Source organism: Mchenga conophoros, linkage group LG15, assembly GCF_057382185.1.
Source record: "Mchenga conophoros isolate Kocher_MC1m ecotype Shallow Benthic linkage group LG15, M_conophoros_male_GT1.1, whole genome shotgun sequence".
Classification (NCBI taxonomy): Eukaryota; Metazoa; Chordata; class Actinopteri; order Cichliformes; family Cichlidae; genus Mchenga; species Mchenga conophoros.
In genome coordinates, this window is record NC_140540.1 from 38,400,069 (window position 1) to 38,421,041 (window position 20,973).

The 20,973-nt window shown below is 41.4% G+C and overlaps 1 protein-coding gene across 4 annotated transcripts in view; it reads right to left on the reverse strand.

Moving 5' to 3' along the window:
• tsc22d2 (TSC22 domain family 2) overlaps window positions 1-20,973 on the reverse strand; it is a 33,618-nt gene continuing 12,645 nt past the window's right edge. The window contains exons 2-5 of one of the 4 annotated variants that reach the window (XM_085246360.1): window positions 15,086-15,157; window positions 13,426-13,443; window positions 3,673-3,724; window positions 2,737-3,351 (exon numbers count right to left, since the gene is read on the reverse strand). In XM_085246360.1, coding sequence (XP_085102486.1) covers window positions 3,061-3,351; window positions 3,673-3,724; window positions 13,426-13,443; window positions 15,086-15,157 — 433 coding nt within the window. In that variant the 3' untranslated portion in view covers window positions 2,737-3,060. Of the gene's footprint in view, window positions 53-2,736; window positions 3,352-3,672; window positions 3,725-12,764; window positions 13,202-13,425; window positions 13,444-15,085; window positions 15,158-20,973 lie in introns of those variants that run through there. The other 3 variants (XM_085246362.1, XM_085246363.1, XM_085246361.1) reach the window with 3 other exon arrangements.

Consider the following 20,973-nt stretch of genomic DNA (forward strand, 5'->3'; position numbering starts at 1 on the left):
AAAGCAGCCCACTCTTCAAGTTGACCAAGTCCTTGAACTCAAGCTCCAGCTACTGTGAACAGGGTGGAGAGTAAATAAGGTATTCAATTAATCAGTATCATTATAATACAGTATTATTAATTCATTACTAACACATAGATATAGATAATCCAGTAATGACAGGTTTTATACATACACAAGACCTTGGCAATAGTAGTGCAGAGAATTCTAGCAGTAGAGGTTTGTAATTGTATTGTTGATAAGTCTCCTAGGAGGCAAACCTCGGGGGGATGAAGGGATGTGGCATTCCAGTGTGCGTGGTGTTATATAACTGCAGCGTGGTGCCAGGTTAGCATGCAAGTACTTGTCAGTAGTAGTGCTTTGTGTGTATATCTGATTCTCCAGATCCCTTTTTCTTTTTGTGTTACTTTTCACCCATATAAAGTTTATTGTGAACAGGTGTACCTAATGAAGTGGCCAGTGAATGTAGTTTCTCATGTTTGTTATATTCATTTCACAGGAAAATTGAAGTCACGAATGTTTTCTGTGCCTCTTCAGACAAAACCACCTCACACACAATTACTAAACGTTAATGAGCCAACTCTCAGGTTGACCCCGTTTTTCTGCCATCATCGACTTCACTTCTGTATTTGTTCCCATGCAGGACCCCTGTAACCTACAGCAACTTTTTTATTTTACAGTATTGTTTATTTGCCTGTTTGACACTCTGGGAGACAAAAAGCCAGATTTAGGCAAAAGAAAAAAAAAAAAAAACAGTAAGTATATGATTTAAAGGTGAAATCACAGGATGTGACAAATTTTATTTTGTAATTTTGCTGCTTACAAGAAAATAAATCTTGGTAATGCTGGCAGGATGACACTTTACATATCCCCCGTGTGTTGCGAAAGGAAGAATAAAGACACATGAAGACATTCTCATAATAAAACAGTAATTTATTATCTTTTTTTTTGTTGTTGTCATTGACTGAAAACTAGAATTGTCTGAACAGCACATTACAAGGGCATCGTTAAGATATTTTCTCCAAGGCTCAGTGATCACTTTCATACAGTACATTTGGCATGTACACGGTATCTCCTTCAAATGAAAGAACAGAAAAAAAGAGAAGCCCATTTGCCAAAAAAGAAAAGAAAGATGACTGATTGTACAATTACCAAGCAATTTGGTTCTAAGCCACAGAGAGAGATGCCGATGGCCTGCTGACAGCAAGCGTCGGCAGAGGAGGCACAAAAGATGCAATTGCAGACAGGACATCCCATAATATGCTCATACGCAGCTGACTGAGTTCCAGCTTGAAAGTGAGAAATGTTTAATAGTTTGGATTGTTTTGTTTTGAGTATTGCTGTTTAGTTTTTGTTTTTTTCCACTGTAAGCAAACTGTTATTCATTACAATTAAATGGTGCATTCATCAAAATCTGCAATGTAACAAACCCTTCTCTATGCATATGAAATTTAACAGCATTTAGATGAAAACAAAGACTGCTCCTTTTTCTCGCCTCATGCACAAGACTTTTCCTTCCATTCTTCTTCTTCTAACTCACACCATCAGCTACTTACTCCAACCTCCTATCAATTTTCTCTCTCGGAAACTTTCAGATTTTCATTCAACAGAAAAACAAGAGTTCTGGATAAAAACCATGAGGTACCGAAGTGGTTTGATAACAGATCACGCAGAATATGCAAAATGGCGACAAAGAAGCACAAGGAAGGAAAGAGTAGAAAAAAAATATATAAGTGCGCGGTTTAAAATAAAAAAGGAAAAGAAAGACTTACACAGCTTTGTGTCTTTGGTTATAAAGTAGGTCAAACAATTTTCACAGCTTTTCATCACCCCAAAGCCAAACCCAGCAAATTCATTTCCGTTTTGACAAAGAAAGTCTAGAAAAAGTTAATCAACAGTTTTCTTTATCAAAACATCCCATCACATATATTTATCTTAAACAACAGGTGTTCTCCCGTACAAACTGCCCATGCTCTTAATACTTTACACTTTACAAAATATACATTCAACCTGGATTTCATCTAATGTAAGCGCAGCTTTAGTGTTAGCACTATTTCATGAAGAGGCCAAAAAAAAGTTTCTTTTTTGGAAACTTATTGCCTACCTGTTGAGAACTACGAGTTGCAAGAATCTATCAAATTTAATACCCGACAGATTCTAAAATACCAAAAAGAAAAAAAAGAAGTTTCTTTTTTGTTTTTTAATAAGCATCTCCATGACATTGTTCATTTACATTATGAAAATAGCAGCCCTGAAATAAATAAACGCAAATACTAAAACTGAACTAATGAAAATTTATTATGATTCATGTCAAACGTATGGTGGCTCTGAGAACAACACAAGATTTTTCGATGCAGCATATAACAAGCCGAGGCTGTCGGCTCGATCCGCTCGAGCTGAGCCGCCTGCCGGCGGCGTCCTCTTGCGCTCAGGAAGGACGTATCCTCCAAACCACCTCTCCATCACCCTCTCTGCACTCTTGGCCTCTTCCAGCCCTGCAATGACGTTGGGTGCAGACACTGGGAGGTCAGCCCCTGCTGGATGTTTCCAAGGATCCACATCACCCCTCCGGTCCCTCGCAGGTACACACTGCTGTCTTCCCCCCATTTGTTGCCCCACAAATCCAGCTCTCTGTGCCCTCTGACCCCCGCCATCCCCTACACAACATCAACATGCAGTTGCTGGTTTTTGTTTATTTTATTTTTTTTAAATGCACACTGGCTGCCCTGCTCCCCCTCACCCCCCACCCATTTGCCCCCCCCCATCTTCTCCTTTTTCAGCTCTGTTGCAGCCAAACATAAGGCCCGAATAAGACTTTGCACAGGATGGTAAATGTCTTAAACAATGTGAAGGCCTGATGACATCAGCACACGCTGACACAGCTCTTAGTGACAAACACAGATGTTGCTTTGTTGATTTGTCCTCAAGTGGAGCACTTTGAACACAGAGCCGAGTCCATTTGCTGTTTGGGGTTAAGGGGACGGTAGTAGTTAGTTGTTGCCTTTGCCAACAGACTCCTGTCCATGGGACGTGTGTTTCTGACAGTTTATAAAGAGGGAATCACGCTGAGGTGATGTCGGGCTGATGAGGGACGCTCTGGCTTCCCTCGTGGTGAACCAGAGAGGGGGTGCTGTTTGTGACGAGCGGGTGTTGCTGCTGCAGCGGCGGCGATCTGCTGCCATGGGTGAGCTGATTGGTCAGATGGCTGAGCTGCTCCGAGTTGGCCAGTGACTTCAGCACGGCGTTCTCGCGCTCCAGCATAGAGTTTCTCTCGTACAGCTCCTTGATGTGCTCCTTCAGCACCTCCACCTCCTCACGAACAGCGTACATCAGGTGACTCTTAACCAGATCCTGACAGGGAGGACAAACTAAAATTAGCACAGAAAAATAAATGTGGTCTTTGTACCGAGGCGTCACTGCTGCAGTTGCTTTTTAACAAATCCCCGGTCAATCAAAAGGGACCAGCAGCACAGAAACCAAATGTTTGGGCAGATTTGAGGCTAATTTTTCCTCTTTCCTTCTACAAGACGTTTCACGTTCATCCTCTTTCAAGCACTTATCTTAACATCAGCAAGGTAAAAGTTATTGTGAAATGTGTAATTGTACAGACTGGCAAGGAATCCATATCACAGGATTCATTCTGATATGACTTAAATATGCGGAAAAACTCACCATTGCCTGCTCAATCTTGTTATCGATGGCAACGACGCTGGCTCCCGAGGCACTGTGGACGGAAGAGGAGGAAGTTTAGATATCAATCTTGCTTATGCCCATCAGAGACCAGAAGCACGGGAAAGATTGAGGTGGAAGGTGAAGACATGTCTTGTTATACACACCAAACTCTGTTTCAGCAACAGCTTTATAACCCGGACTTGAAGCCTTTGCTCTACACGCCTGCATTAAGTGAAGTTGGCTTTCATCGCTCACACTATCTGTTCAGTATAAACAGCTGTCAGACTCTACTTTCAAATGTGCCACCAGTGAATCAGAGCATAGCAGCAACCCACAGAAACCAAGACAAAGTTCCACTTGTTATAACAGCTAAATCAAAATTCAACTATCTGCACATATATCCAGGTCAGACTGCATCTATGCATGGCAGACAGGGAGTCTGGTCAGTCTTGCAAAACGTGTTCGGTAATCAGATTACATCATCAGTGCACGCTCTCTTTTCTAAATTGTATCTGCATAAAATACCAAGCACCCACTTAGCTCCTCTCTGCCTCTTACATCGTTATAAAAACATCTTGATGTGGCCTCAGAGGAGCTCAACCCTGTAGTTTACATCTCACCATTTCTTCACCAGAAAGCGACGATTAAGCGTTTAATTAAAACACGACGATTAACTTACGAGTCCGTGCTACAAATCCTCATGAAACCAAACGACGCCGACTTTTCACCGTTTGCCCTTTAACCTCCTCCACAAAAAGCGCCTTTGTTTTCGAACGATCACCGCCCTGCTCCGCTGTGGAGCGAAAACAAAGGCAATCGATGTGTTCTGGAGCCGCTGGACGGCGCTCTGACTGGGAACTGGAGCAGCAGACGGAACACAATGTGCAGACTGCCTCTAATTATTGTTTTTAGAGCGTCCACGATGTTAAAAATTGGTTAACGTTATAAGAATGTGATAAAAGTAGATGTGAAACAGTTTCCTTTGAATTAAATACAGACGCAATTATTGTGTACCGAGGTTGGGGGTTGTAAGGAGCTTAAGTTAAGAAAAAAACATTTGTTACGTTATGTTTACATCTTTTTTAAACGTAATTAGATAAAAATTAAAATTAAAAAAAGAACGTGGAAATCGCACATTGCGCTAACATCAGCCTGGTACCAGTCTATCCATCATTTACACTCCGCGTGCTAGAGCGCACGTAGTGTACGGCTCCGTGGACATCTCGTGGGGGGACACGTGGTATAAACACAGATCAAACTGATGCCATATGTTCGGGAAGAGAGTGGTCAACACTCGGAACAGCTGCTGGCAAAACACCTCAAACTATGCGGGGGACAAAACGAGCGCAAATGGCCACCGAGCAACACTCAAAGCACGTGTAAAAACATTGACAAGGAGCCAAATGTCTGCAGTTCGTAAATAAGAGTTTATAAAAAAGGATGCAGGTATGTAAATGTTTTCAGTTAGTAACGCAAAGATGCCGTAAAAACTCCAAACGCGGTCTCCATATGCACGCGTAAAATAAGCCCACACGCGCGGACACAGAAACAGCTTTTAAAGGTGTTTACCTGACGCATCGCGCTCTGTAGGCCACCAAACGCCCTGAATGTGGCGGGGATGTTCCCGGCGAGCAGGGCAGGCTGTAGCTCATTTTGCAGCGCATGGTTCCTGAAGTTTTCTCGCGGCTACACGTTTCTTACTGAGTAACAAACACAAACAACTGTCCTGTTTGAGTGGAGGCTCACGGTTTCTTAAAACCACTGCTTGGTCACATGGTGAGGCGGAGTTCAGCCTTCGCCGCCTCCTCCCTCCCCTCACCATTCATTTACTCCGAGAAGCTTCTTTCACAAGTTACATTATTCAGAGCCGAAACGTACGTGCGGAACAGCCACTCCAGAGGCACACGGGAACATATTTAAAGGCTCAGCTTTAATTCAAGGAGAGGCACAGCTCTGTATGTACCCTATATCTTGAGTTAGTGCCTTAAACTCCATCTGCACCATTACAAGGCTTCTGCAGGCCTGTTTCTCCACGTTTATTCTGTCTTTCCTTGAAATTTTGAGTCAAACTTTGCGGAGTTTGGCATATAAATTGTGCATAAAACACAACAAGGAGCGGTAAACAACAGTTGTTTTAAAAAGAATTTGGTGGTTTTATTGATCACATTAAGACTGCATTAAAACATCACAGGAATAAATTCATGTCCTTTTCGGCTAATTATATTAGCAAAGCAGTCCCTTCCTCCTCTGTCATTTCCAGTAAAAACACCAAGATTAAAACATGAGATGACTTCAAACTGCCCGCTTATTTTTCCACTCACTCAGTGGTTTACCAAGCACCTAAAATGGTTTAACTAAACGTCTGAGATTAGTCTGCGATAAGAATGGCAGCCAGGGTGTACCCCCACATTCCGGCTCGTTTGACTGCTGGGAGAGGCTCAAGCGTCTCCACTGCCCGTAATCCTGAATTGGACAAGCGGAAGCGAAGGGATGGACGGACGTCAGAGATGTGTAATGACGGTGAGGTAAATGAGTTGCATTCCAGCACAAATCTCATTCAGATATGTGATTTTAAAGTCGATAGATGACGGCAGCAGCAACAGAACACATTCCACCCTTTGAACTGAGCACTTCCACATCTGGGACAGTGAAAGAGATATGTCCACGAGCTTTGGCTGGAATGTGTTGTTATCAATAGCAAAAGACAAGAGGCATGCAGGTTGAATTAAAAATACAAAAAAAAAAAAAAAAAGAGAAAAGTTTGGCTTTGCAATCTGTACTTGAAGAGTTAAAGAAAAAGCTAGAAAGGAAGAAACATGTTGTTGTCATTCCATGTTCAAGGAAAACAAAGCAAACTGTATATTTTATTCAAGGAAGAAGACATGTGGTGGTTTATGTAAGGACCACTGGCTGTGTTAACCTCAACACGGGCCTTCCCCGCAGACTGCAGCAGAGTACAAATGTACTCACCACCCCCCACCACCCCCAAACAAAGTCTCCGGGACCATAGGCAGCACATTCCAGTTCTGGCCACCTCCGGCCCCGAGGCCAATGCATTCAAACCCAGACATCTGTGTCACAGCCACCAGGGCTGGCTGCAGAGTTTCTACCACGCGTGCCTCCCTTTTGACACCGAGCCCATCTCCTCTTACACTGCACGGTGTACCCATCCTCCACCTGGATCCGTGTACATCACAGCAGACACGTGCAGGAGCCAAACAAACTCCCTAAATCATCACACACTGTTTTACAGCACCAGAACGCCAATGTGTTCTCCATTAGGGTCACAAATGCACCGGCACTCGTCCCCGTCCCAAAGCACATAAACACTCTCTGTGGGGGAAGGCAGCTGAATAAATGAAACCTTTGTCTTACAGTAATAACCCCCCTCAACGATCATATTTCAAAACAATAGCTGGAGGGTGGGGGCTGCAACAACAGATGAGTGTGCTCGCTGACAACTCACTGTGGCTCTTGTACCGATGCAAACGCTGGCTGCAGCCGGCCGCTTGTTTGAAAAGACAGGAGGGTGTAGTTCTGCCGCTGCGCCAGTTGGCGTCAGCAGATGCCCCCGATTAGCTGCGATTCAAAAGTTCAGCAGCTTCAGGAAGACAGCAGTTTAGCTATGACTTCATTATTATGGCACAAATCAGCTTGAAATTTACGTTTAATCATGACGCAGCTGTAAAATTAATTTTAAAATAAAAAACAAAGAATGTTTTTGCTCCATCGGAGCTACAGGGGACCAATTCTCTTTTTATCTGTCTGAAAGGGGTCAAAAGTGCTGCGTGACCCAGCAAACAACCAAGCAGGCTCCACAACACTCTGCTCAACTAAACGATCACTCACTCTGAAAACAAAGAAACCAGTATTTTTGCAACAGGGCGTTCTCGGCAGCAGACCTGTGAGCCCCTCATGTTTACCCATCTGCTTAAATCAATCAGATCATATCCAGTTTTTCCACAGAAACAAGTACTAAAAACAGAAAAACAAAAAGAAGAGGAAACTTGGATTTCAGTCAATGCAATGTCTGCCGACATGAACAGATTTTTTTAGAAATATGTTATATTTAGATTTTCAGTTTCTGATCACATCAGCCTAATAAATCAATCAAATCCTCACATGTGAAGCTGAAGAAACAGTTTCAGATTATTTCCTGCCACACAAATAAAACTTTTTATTCACTAGCAAAACCGCAATTAGAAACTCGTTAGTCAAAATGTTCTATATTGAAATCAGTTATCAGGAAGGGCACAATTTACCTTCTAATGTGTGTGAAACGTGTGAGTCAACACAGCCTCAATGCTTTTCATGAAAATAACCTGAAACTGGAATATTAAAAAGGGGAGAAACAGGTTACACATCCCACAGGGAATTCTTGTGGTTTACTGCAGTTTATGTTTCCTGCAAGCACATATATTTGCATACTGAACTAAAATAATCCCCCAAAGACAACAATCTCGACAAACTACTTCTGTCCTCCATGGGCAGCAAAGCTTCAAACAACTGTGACAATTGCAGGATGCGACAAGTATGTTAATACGAGTCTGTGAACGTGGCACATATTTGGATGCTGTATTGTTGGGAGCATGTCTATATAAGGGGTGGTCCATATTGACACAATAGAGTCTAAACAAAATAAGAGAGACCACGGGGAAGTTTTATTTCTCCAGCACTAAATCCAAGTCACAAGTGGGCGTGTCTGCTGCCACCGAGCTTCCTCGTAAACAGGCCGGAGGAGTTGCCCCACTGCAACCTCATCTGTTGCGCAATATCGCTACACTGCTGCACAAGCAGCTCCTCGTCTAACATACGCGATGTGACTGGAAGGGAACCGGCCCGTCCTTCCACCACATGGACAGCTCCAGCAGACATCTTGGTAAACAAAACCGGATGACCGGGGAGCATGAGAAGCAGTCAAGTCCCTCGGGGCTTATAAAGCGAGGATAAAATCTGAATTCTTCAGACGGCAGATGAACTTCGTCCATCACTGTTAATTTAAGCAGTCCACAGAAGGCCTTTTTTTTTTTTTTTCATAGCACAGTCTTAGACGTGATGTCCATACCTACCAACAAGCATGAAAACATATCAAGAGACCAGTCGCGTACATGTAGGCCACAATTCAACTAGACAAAAGCTGCTGGTTTAGGGGACAAGCTCACCAAAGCAACATCTGCAATCTGTTCCCCATCTACAACTAACTACTGCTAGTGAAGCTGACGTTTTGTGTTGCTGCAGGAGAAGGGGCAGGCGGTAAGAAGCAAACGGACCAGCAGAAAAAAAAAAAAAAGAAAAAAAAAAAATGTAACCAGCAACCCTGCTGGTTACATTTTTTTTTTTGTTAATGGCGACTGTACTCGACCTCGACAGCTCCTACAGAAATCCATCAAAACCCATATGCAAACAGTGAGAATGCAGCTCAAGGGTCCTCTGACCATAATTACCTAAACACAATGTGCTGCAAGATCAAATTACACTTTTTCAACGCCTGAGAGACTTGAGCTTCGCCACTTGTTTGTCTCAATCTGGATTAAGACCCCCGCTGGAATGTGCATACGTAATAGTTTTGTTCCTGAGGCTTTAATGGAAAAATCCCGGCACCTCAGCGTTAACGGGCCTCTGCATTCAGGGGAGCATTTATCACAGGATCAATGACTCAGCCTCATTTGGGTTTACTCTCTGAAGCAAAGGGTGTGGGTCAGACTAATGTCGTTAGGTAGTACAGTCTAATTACCCCTAATACACATGTCAGTGTCTTTATCAGTGGCACTTCAAGGGGACTTTTGGGAAACGCTGATGTTTAATGTTCTAAACATTGCATTTTAAAAGCAACCACAAGACAATCTGACTACTTAACACCAACTAAATCGCTGTGCTTTAAATAAATGATTAACACCAGCAAAGACAAAAATTAATCTCCTCCTCAAAAAACAGGATACTGGCTTTTAATTTGGTGACTTTGCAGATTTGGTCAGACAAAATAAAACAGCCATTTTTAGTGTTTTCTGACCAATAACTGCCAATGTCCATCGTCTACTGTAAATCATATATCAGTCTGACCTCATGGTGGTTCAGCTGGTAATTTAATGGTCAGTCAGTGGCTATAGGAGATACCCTGATATATAACTAAGTGTGAATGTCTTTAACTGTTCGAGCTCTAGGAGACACGATGTTGGAAAGGCCTGTGTGTGCTCAGCAAACCCTTTCTGGATAAAAACAGATCAAATGTCAGCAGCTTCCAAAGATAAAGTAGCCAGAATGAAAATGCTGCCACTAAAACAGTACAATCTTTGTGACAAGTGGTGTGTTATGCAAGCTTTAAGATCTTTCATGGATATGACTGCCATCCATCAAATTCTCCATGAATCTAAAAAAAAAAAAAGGTGTCCCATATGAGATCAGTGCTCTGTGCACGTCCAGTCCTGTCCTGTCCTGGCTCCCACACAGCTGTTGGGTAAACTTTAAATTTTTTAAAAATAACTGTACTTCCTTAACAGATAAGACACTGCAAATGTATTGGGATGGATCTGATGAGGATAAGACCCGCCCCCAGGCTTTCGGCAATTACAATCTGAAGTAAGTCCAAGAAATACAGCCCTACAGTAAAGTACACTTTTTTTTCCTTTCTAAATAACAAAGGTGCAATAAATGGTGACAGTTTATAAAAGTTATATTTCTCAGTTCTATTTTGAAGACAACTGCAGCTAAGTTGATGAAGAAGTTTACCATGACAGTGTTGTCCAATCAGCACATCAGAAGTGAAACTTCAGCATTCAAGAGTTAAACTTTAATCCTCTCCCCAACAATGACTGCTCGTTTCTGAGTCATAAACAGTGCTAACATATCTGATCTGGTTTAAATAAGTCCCCGCTGGCTGAGCCTTGGCTGGGCCTGAGGCCACCAATCAGGTGTTCTCTGACCAAATATAAATCTGTCTATTCTTTATTATCCATAATCATCGAGTTGATCTTTGTGGACAGAGGACTGTAAAAGGGTTGCTGCCTGTGGGTTACGTGGAACTAATCACAGCCTTATAATAAATCCATTCAACACAGACAACAGATTGCTTTCCTGCTATGTTTACAAAAGCAGAGTTCAAGTTGTAATCTTGTTAGGTTAAAAAAATAAATGTGCAGAGTTTTTTTACAAGGGAAGACTAAAGCAGAGCTGTGGGGGATCAACTACAGACCAGTGAGACTTTGAGTTTGTGAAATGATGTCCAGAAACAACTCTGCATCCTGTGGTTATACTTCTTATTAGCAGTTAGAAAACTGAAAAAAAATAACTAAAATCACTGCATGGGAAACCTAAGACTGAATGTCTTAGATGACATGTATTAATAGACCTCTCTGCTGAATCACTTGTTATTAATCTCTGTCTCTCTTCCACAGCATGTCTTTATCCCGTCTTTCTTCTCTCACCCCAACTGCAGCAAATGGCCCCGCCCCTCCCTGAGCCTGGTTCTGCTGGAGGTTTCTTCCTGTTAAAAGGGAGTTTTTCCTTCCCACTGTCGCCAGAGTGCTTGCTCATAGGGTGGTAATATGATTGTTGGGTGTTTTTCTTTGTATGTATTATTGTAGGGTCTACATTAAAATATAAAGTGCTGTGAGGCAACGTTGTGATATGGCGCTATACAAATAAAATTGAACTGAATTGAATGTCAAAGAGAAAAAAGTTACACATGAATGCACATTTTTAGTACAATTATACAAATATGAAGTACAAACTCACTGCCACTGTTTTTATGGGTGAATATTAAAAATTATGTTCAGTTTACCAAACAGTCCAAATTTTAATCTGTATCTTGATGTAAAAAAAAAAGAAAAAAAAGAAAGAAAAAGCTATAATGCGTGCCTTCGAGTGTTTTTCGAGTTTTGTGTTTTCAAAATTAAAATAACATTTGCGTGTTTTATTTTAGTCACAAGCAAAAATTTCTAATGCAGCATTTTTCCACACGTGTCCAAAAAGGCTTTCAGCAACCTGTGGTTTTAAAACTAATTTGGGTTGTAAAGCTACAAGCTCTGCATTGCTGATAGAGCAGCAGAAGATTTGGCACCAATACGTTTTGATCCCAAAAGCCAATCAGAAACTTGTCTAAAAATGAGAAGATGAGCGGGCACTGTGCTCAACTGAGGTTTTACATTTTTCCATAAACCCACTCATTTTGAGGAATGCTTTAAAGGGCCCTCAAAACTGTTTGTGTGCAATTCCCCTCTTCATTTCCAACAAGTCCGACCTTGCAGGAGAGCTGGCTCGGGACAAAGGGAGGTGGAATGAGGCGTCTCCTTCAGGTTTACCTGGGGTTAGTTGAAAAGTTCTGAATAAAGCTGCTCTGTTACTCTCAGAGCCCACAGGCAAAGCCAAGCTGGATGAGGAACAAACAGAAGCACAGAGTCTTTTGCCAGCTGTGACGACGCACTGTTGCTCAACTGCTACTGTTGTCAAGTAAACAAGGACCCTTATTTAGGTCATATGGACGATCTCGTGCTTAATGCAGTATTACGGGGCGATCGTGGCTCAAAGAGTTGGCAGTTCGGCTTGTAACCGGAAGGTTGCCAGTTCGAGCCCCGGCTCGGATAGTCTCGGTCGTTGTGTCCTTGGGCAAGACACTTCACCTGCCGCATACTGGTGATGGCCAGAAGGGCCGATGGCGCGATATGGCAGCCTCGCTTCTGTCAGTCTGCCCCAGGGCAGCTGTGGCTACAACTGTAGCTGCCTCCACCAGTGTGTGAATGTGAGAGTGACTGAATAGTGGAATTGTAAAGCGCTTTGAGGGCCCCGAAAAGCAATCCATTATTATTATTATTATTATTATTATTATAATATCACACACAATGTCTTACTGTCACTTGGCAACAGAGGTTTAAAGTCACAAGCATTGATAAACTACTCCAAAAGTCCACCAACCCTTGATGATATGTGCAATTTTAGTCAATATCCCCAAGAATGACATTTTGAAACAAGAATCATTTAAAGCTCAATAATTGTAAACTCTACTTCTTATTTCATTCTGTCACATATATATCACAGGATAAATGTTAATATATGACATTATTAAGTCATATTTATTTTCTTGCTTCCCAAGACTCCCCAGAATTTTCTGCACGTCACTTCATGACATAAGTCAACCGCATGTTTAAGGACTTAAACGATAAATACACCTCAACTTCAAAGTTTGTTTGCCGGTATCTGTTGGCAGCTTCCATGAGAGCACATGGGAACAGAAACTGTTTATGGTAAATGCAAACCATGGATTCCCAAGTCAAAACAAGTGCCATTCATTTGTCTGCGTTATTGACAGGTACCTATGCAACGAAACAAATAGCTTATAAAAAAATAAATCATTAAGCACAGAAAATGAAGCCTAAACGCTAAATAAAGCAAGATTGTCAAATGCATTATACATACTAGCAAACACCAGGCTCGTGGCACTTTTTCAAATTCTTCATCCCGTATTTAGCCCCGAGTGAAACGGATTAAGTTAGCATCACATTAACAGGGAGGCGATGAAATGAACGTAATAGACATCCTGAAATCCAAGGATTGTTTTTTCAAAACATAGATATTAATAATCGCTGTGTGTGTGACAGTGTTCGTGCAAAGTAAGCATACAGATATATACGTACAATATGATGATTACAGCATTTGTTGATTGATTGATTTCATTAGCAACTCAAAGCAAATCCATAGTTATGCAATTTCATAAAATTCAGCTTGGGAGTTTTACTGTAATCTTTGAGAAAGAGCACATACCTGTGCTTCAGCTCTTGTCTTGGTGGTGGAACAATGGGAATAATGAAGAAAAAAAATAAATGAATTAAATTATCACCGGTAGTATGCAAGTAAAAGCATTTAGAGGACTTAAACATTTAATAAAAGAATAAAATAAATGGATCTGGCCACATGCAAGAAATGTATACACAAATGTCTAACATAACTTTTAAGATATTAAAATAATTTAATGTTACAATTTTTTTGTTTGAGTCAATCTGGACAGCTACCTTTGTGTAGCCGTTTTTGAATGAAAGATATCGCCTCTTCTTTTATTAGACCTGTCAAAGTAATTTTTGACTACTGTCATCTTGTAGTCTATGAAAGGTAACAAGAAAAATCGAGCTCTCCCTGAAGAGACATTTGTTGGAGCTGGAACAGGGGATTTAATACTTTTTTTTTTTTTTTTTAATTTAAAAACTAAAAAACAGTTCTCAAATTTACACATAATCCCATCCATTATGGGTTAATATAAATCAGCTGAAAGCCAAGGCATGTTAGTAACAAGCACAATGCCACAGCTCTGACATGGACTCTTTTTTTTTTTTTAAGGATGAGCTTTTAAAGGTTGAGAATTAAGCTTAAGCTTAAAAACACTTTTAAAAATCACCAACTTCTCATCTGATCATACCAATGACAGGCTTACAAAAACATTGGTCATGTTATTACATTTGGATCTGCAATACTCAGTACTAAACCTCTTCAGCACTTAGCTCCACACATCGCAGGGACAAGGGAAACCTGAGCCCCAGATCCTCGTGACTGGCAGACCACAGATACGCTGAGTGTCACAGAGATGTGAAACGCTGCCAGATCAGCTCTAGTGCTTCTTCCACTGCCATGCTTTCTGCGTGCTGTACACACTCACACCTGCTGAAATGTCCAGTTTGACCAGCCGTTTAAGTAATGAGTCCCAAAGTGATGTTTCTTTATTTCAATAAAGGAGAAAAGTCTAGACTTCTTTAATAATCTGGTAATCATTCGATACATTCAGTCTTTTCCTCTCAACGATAAAATCTGTACGACACATAAGGAGCCAATTATTCTTTGGTTTAATTCTGGCTGAAAAATTGCTGTTTAAATAATATAAGTATATATGGAAATAGATCCATAGATACATCTATCAGAAAAGGAAATAAAATCTTATCCAGAACAGGTCATCGTTTTCTACAATAAATTTAAAGTACAGCTGTAGTCACTTGTAAACTATATAAATCAGGGGTGGGGAACTCCAGGCCTCGAGGGCCGGTGTCCTGCAGGTTTTAGATCTCACCCTGGGTCAACACACCAGAATAAAATGATTAGTTCATTACCAGGCCTCTGGAGAAAGTCAAGCCATTTAAATCAGCTGTGTTGGATCAAGGACACATCTAGAACCAGCAGGACACCGGCCCTTGAGGCCTGGTGTTCCTCCACCCCTGACATAACAATCATCCTCCAATTGTTTCTGGAAATTTGTGACAGATGCTCACACTGAAATTAGTAAAATCAATTAATTACTTCAGGACTCCATAAATAGATTACAGGCTGCTGAAGATGGACATTTTCCTTTAGGGTGCACAAGGTGAAAGCGGTACAGGGTCCGGTTAAGCCAGCCAGCCAAGTCAAGGCCACACACAAGTTAAAACACCCGAGCTCATACCTATCGTTGATGGGCTTTGACCCTCGTAATCGGCTAGGCCGGAAAGCCTGGTAGAAAGCAGTGGACGGGTTCCTGCATTTTAATTAGGAAGGGAAAAAAGAAAGTAGAAGCATGAGTGAAAAAACAGAAATGTGCATAGTGAGGAAGTAGAGCAAGAACTTGAACCACAATGAGGTAAAACTGAGGAGAGAAACATTTTGTCAGTCATCCGAGTGACTTCTTCAGTCTCAGCTGACTGCAGTTTCCAACTTAAAAACAGTAAATTTTCATAATGACCGAAACTAGAACCACTGATTAACAAAGGGCTGTGAGATCAGTTTCATGAGAAGATGTGGTTGTTTTGTTTGATTTGTAGTACCAAGTGTGAAATAAATAAAAATGAAATGAAATGAAATGAATGATCATTAATTTGCGAATTGCCATGACCATTGATTACCACGAGTACAATTCACAGAGAGTTGGGGAATGGCTGCAATCACATGATTGTAAGATGGTGAGAGATTAGGTTCCCTCCTCGATTCAGAGATGGTCTTTCCCTTTTTGGGTTTGAGCAGTGAGTCAAGGAGGCTAAAGGTAAGTCTGCAGGGTACTGAGGTGGAAAACAAGAATCATGTCATTTGTATGAACAGCCAACTTAAAGCTTTGACATGTCCACTCCAAACTTTGTGGCTCATTTCCCCAGACATGGATTAAGCATAGTCTTAGACTGAAACTTGTTTCCATTGGAGATCATTGAATGTTTTTGTAGTTGAGGACTTGCTTTAATCCATGTCTGAGAAACTGTCTTACTATAATCAGCACTATTTCTAAAAAAAAAAATTTTTTTAAAAATATCCTGGACAGACGAGACTACACATTGGGAGAAAAATAATTATTATAAGGTTCGTGCTGGTTAATATGCCACGTCTGCATCTTCAATATAAAACTTTCTATGGAGCCTCCTCCTACAGTGTCTGCAGGGGTGGTCGACCAAAATCACAAACTACGCAGGTTAAATATATACAACACCCTGGAGGACCTAAAAACAAAATCCGGCGTGGCTTAGGAATTCAGTTCCAAAACTAGAAGAGTGGGGTTAACCATCCACTACTGTATACTGTACTAGTGACTGTCGAGCCTGATCTACCACTGAGTTTTCATATGCGAACCCTTGATAGATTTATATGTGCCACTCCCAGCCAACAGCAGCTCAGTAAACCCAAGTTTTCTGCATCTCTGCTTCGGTATTTAGACACTGTCAGTTTATAGAGCTCCCAAACAACAGACTTCATGACAGCAGCTGTCACATCAACTCTGACAGAGCCAAAATACCTGGTTTTATTGGGATGGGGAAAATTTTGCATGCAAAATGAGGTCATTGTATGAAAGAAGAGGGCCGCCAGGTATGAAGAGAAGATGAGTGAAGGGGAGTCATTCAAAAATCAAGGAAGTAGAGAAAGAGGGGAAAAATAAGGGGGGGGGGGAAAGCAGTTATAAGGAAATATGGAACCACCGTGTCACCACACACCTCTCAGCATTACCCTGAGCAAAAGGTTGGTTTTTCATACCACACACTATATTACAGTGCACAGGACTATAGAGACTTTGTTTGCCTTTGCATTCACTCTGTTTTAGATCTCATTTCAAGGAAATAAACAGACTTTGTTTTCTTTTAAAGTGGGCAGAAGGCTAGCAAGCTCCTTTAGGTCCTCTCTCAATAAAGCAGGTCTACTTTAGACTACTTGGCACTCGCCTTTGTGGGAGGAAGAGCAAGTAAAAGTGAAAGAAAATGTACACCAGTTACAAGGCTCCGCACTGTCAGCAACTGGTAAGAGATGGTGTGTGAACATAGCACTTCTGTTCCCCCCTAAAAAAGGAACAATAGTAAAGAAGCGCAGGTGAGGTAGATATGGTAGTCAGGAGCCTCACCCACAGGGAGAAGGTAATCCAGCTCAGAGATGAGACACCAAAGCAACAGGTTGTCATAATTTAAGTTTGTGACAGTTTAAAAGGAGCCTTTATCACAAAATAGAGGAAGCACCAAGCCTGAACACCACCAATGGCAACATGTGTATATACTGGTATATGAATCCACTCTGTCAAACATTTTATTTGTTTCTCTGGGATTTCTCCCTGATGCCGAAAACTAAAATAACAATTATTGTTCTCCTCCTTTTATTAAACTCAATTTAATTTCACATTTCAGGTTTAGTTAGATGTTGTGACAGCCACGTTACACCCTTCACTGACGCCTCACAGTGAAGCAGAGCATATTAAGAGCTTAAGAAACTGAAATATTGTAATTATTGGATAAGAATATAAAGCTGTCCATTTTTAAATTTGCCACAGTGCCTCCAGTAAAGTGTAAAATGTTTTTTTTTATTGTTTTACAAAAAGAATTTGCCATTTTATTTATTAGACATGCAGGTTTAGGTAGGGGTGGGCCGTATAAATGGTATACGGTAGAAACGATATGAATTTGGCCAGCGGTAGAGGTTTTGACTATACCGGGATAGCGCATAATGATGGTGTCATCAAGCTGCACCAGTTTTGGTCAAAAGCATTGCAGAGACTGCAAAAGGAGAAGTTTTGGACCCAGATTACTCTGCGAGGCTCCTGACTACGGCAGCCGTAATGCTCCAACAATCCAAAACCGCTTCAAGGTCAGTAAGCACAACCAGGATACATACATAAGGCGCACCGGATTATAAGGTTCACTCTCAATTTTTGAGAAAATTAAAGGATTTCAAGTGTGCCGTATTAGTGTGGAAAATACGTTATACAGAAGAAAAATTATATATTGCGATATATATCGTTACCGCACATGCTTCAAATTTTACCGCATTATGGATTTTAGGCTATATTGCCCAGCCCCAGTTGGAGGGATCGAATCATTACCTAGTTTTATATTTGTTGTTTCCTCTTAGTTTTGGTTTGCCGTTGTCGCCATCATGAATGGTTCAGTTTTCTTTCAGTCAGTTGTGCACCTCAATTTTTGCAGCCCGCTGACTAATACGGAGTATGGTGTTGGTTCGGGGCAGAGGTGACATCACAGTTTGTGTGTGTGACAATCAAAAAACAACCAAAGCGGTGATGCAGTCCACTGTTAACATCACAGCACTGCTGCAGAAGAAACGAAGACTGCTCGCAGCTTCATTCTCTTAACCTTAAAGAATCTTCTTGTGCTTGAAGTCACAGTCACACATGCAGAATGGATACATGTTGCTGTTGCTGAGCTGCATTTGACAAGTAAACTGAAAGTTAATGTGAGGAACTGAAGCCGTTATTAGTCATGTAAATGACCAAGGTAACAGTGAATCGTTCTGGTGTATCAAAAAAAGAGTTCTCTATGAATAAGTCACTTTCGGCTTTACGAAACATAGTTCACAATTCAATTTATCTTTTGGCAATTTGCAGAATAATCAAAAATTAATGACGTTTTTGTACTTGACTTCAGCGGTCCCAACCCCCGGGCCTCGGACCGGTACGTGAGTCGTTTGGTACCGGGCCGCGAGAGTTGAGGCTCAGGTGTGAAATGTATAGTTTTCAGGAGTTTTATCGGTTTTCAGCATTATTTTGTTATCGTTTTTATCGTTAACCTGGTTTTCCTGGGTCTTTTCACGTGTATTAATGAATAAATCTTCTTTTTTTTGGTACCGGTACTAGTTTTATTTTGTTGTATTTATCCGCGACACCTTAAAGGCCGGTCCGTGAAAATATTGTCGGGCATAAAGCGGTCCGTGGTGCAAAAAAGGTTGGGGACCGCTGCTTTACTTCACCTGCTGCCACTTGCATTGCTGCTGAAGGTGAATATTAAAGAGCACTGAAAACAGCTTCTTGCCCATTTGACCTTCAGCTGCTGGGGACTTTGGTTAGAAAACGCGAAAAGACTCTTGCGCAGCCTTAAGGCATCAATTTGGAAGTCACTTATCACAAGTGCACATGACTACACTTGATCTTATTCTGACTCTGTCAATCAGAGTTACAGTTTACTCATTGTTCCTGCATTAGCTGTTGTGAAAAGCCATAGAGTGCCTCCAGCTCGAGCAACTGCTTGCGTGACTCCTCAAAGAATATCACAGGCCCTGAGATTTAAGGAGAGGTAATTTATGATCCATGCTGTCAAAGAACAGGTTGTCCTGGATTTATTTACCTGACTCAAAACAGTGAACAAAAATGACAAACTTAATCAGGTCACAGAAACACCAACTGACTGCTGCCAGTCGGGGAAAAAAAAAAAAAAACAAAAAACCATACACTTCACCTTTCCTTATTAACTTGTACATTTTACATAAACCTAGGCAAGCAGAAAAGAAAGAATGATGTATCCATTTTATAATACAATAAAAATGTAATTACTTTAGGTTTTTCTCACAACTTTTTGGAGCAGATACACCTTATGTCCCATTGTACACTCAGGTACACTGAACAAAAGCACCATCAACTGTCTACTGCAATAAAGAAAATACTCTACAAAAAGATTACCAAAAAAAAAAAAAAAAAGATGCCTCCTGTTGGCTGTGCAGTCTGACATAAAGTCGCCATACTGTCACATCTGAGAGGCTGTTCCCTGGTCTCATGATGTATGCTTGACGAGGGATTTAACAGCCGGTGCTTTTGTCAATAAAGGAGGGTCGCTGTCACAGCCATTTATCACATGTGGAAAAAAGGACCTGCCAAATCAAACACGCAAGAACCATTTGGAGCAGTAACCACCATTTATGACTTTAGATACTTTGGTAATGATAACATTCTGAGAACAGTTTACATTACGTGTTCTGTTAACTTCAGTGACATAATCTCTGGTGTGACAGGAAAACATGAATGCCTCGCAATTTTTTATTTTAATAATGCATTTTTTTCTTAAATAACTTTAAAAAAAAAAATACAAATTTAGGGACAAAACCAGACTCTATAAACCTAACTTGGGATTGCAACCCAGTTTTGAAATGCTACTTATTTTTCTTTGAGCCCACCTCTGGAGCGCCATCTCCCCATTTATGGTCACCAAAAACTACATTTGTGTGGGTGTGACCTGATGGTGGGCCAAATATACTGGAAAGTGGACGGCGGACCGAGCAGTTGTATGAATTTTTCCTCGTAACACGGTGAGCGCAAACGGCTCATCGGCCAACGGGGATGTAACCCTTTTCATGGGGTCGAGCCCGCGTCCGTAGCCGACAAAATCCCAGCAGTGACGGCACGACCCCGCCCACTCTCTTATGGGAGGCTACAGAAAGCAGGAAATAAAAGAGGTTTGTTGGGGCATCTGTGGCTCAACTTAGAAAAACCTCAATGAACAACATCACAGTTCAGGTTTTAGCAATGTTAAAACAGGCAGCAAAACACTTCAGCAAAGCAAACATGTAAAAGTCAGAGAAAACCTAGTGAAAATATGTCACGCTGATATGAGCATTCTCGTAAGCACTGGGTGTTAATTTCTGCTCGAGTTACACATAATTGTTACCATGAGCACCGATGAGTCAGTCTAATTCACAATCTGCGGTGGCTTATTCAGTTGGGTGGCAACCGATAGCTTCAGCCTGGAGCTACAAAGCCACCATTTCTGCTCAATTTCACTTTGCTGCGTTCGTGTTCACTGACTTTGCCGGTTAAATAAAGTGTAGAATCGGTTCCTGAAGCATGACACTGGCCTACTGAACTCTGCCACACTGGCCGTCAGCTCTGTTTCTGTCTTGACTCGTCAGCTGTTCTGTACCAACAGTGGCCTGTCACTCACACGTAACTCTGAGGTCAAGCAGGAAAGCAGGGCGACTCAGGGAGCACCGTTATCTGACAAGTGCTCCCTGAGTTTAGTTTAGTGACTATAAAAGCTGGGTTGGGAGCAGTTGATTCCCTTTATTGTTTCCGAAAATAAATAAAATAACTCACACGTAGCAACTTCCAAT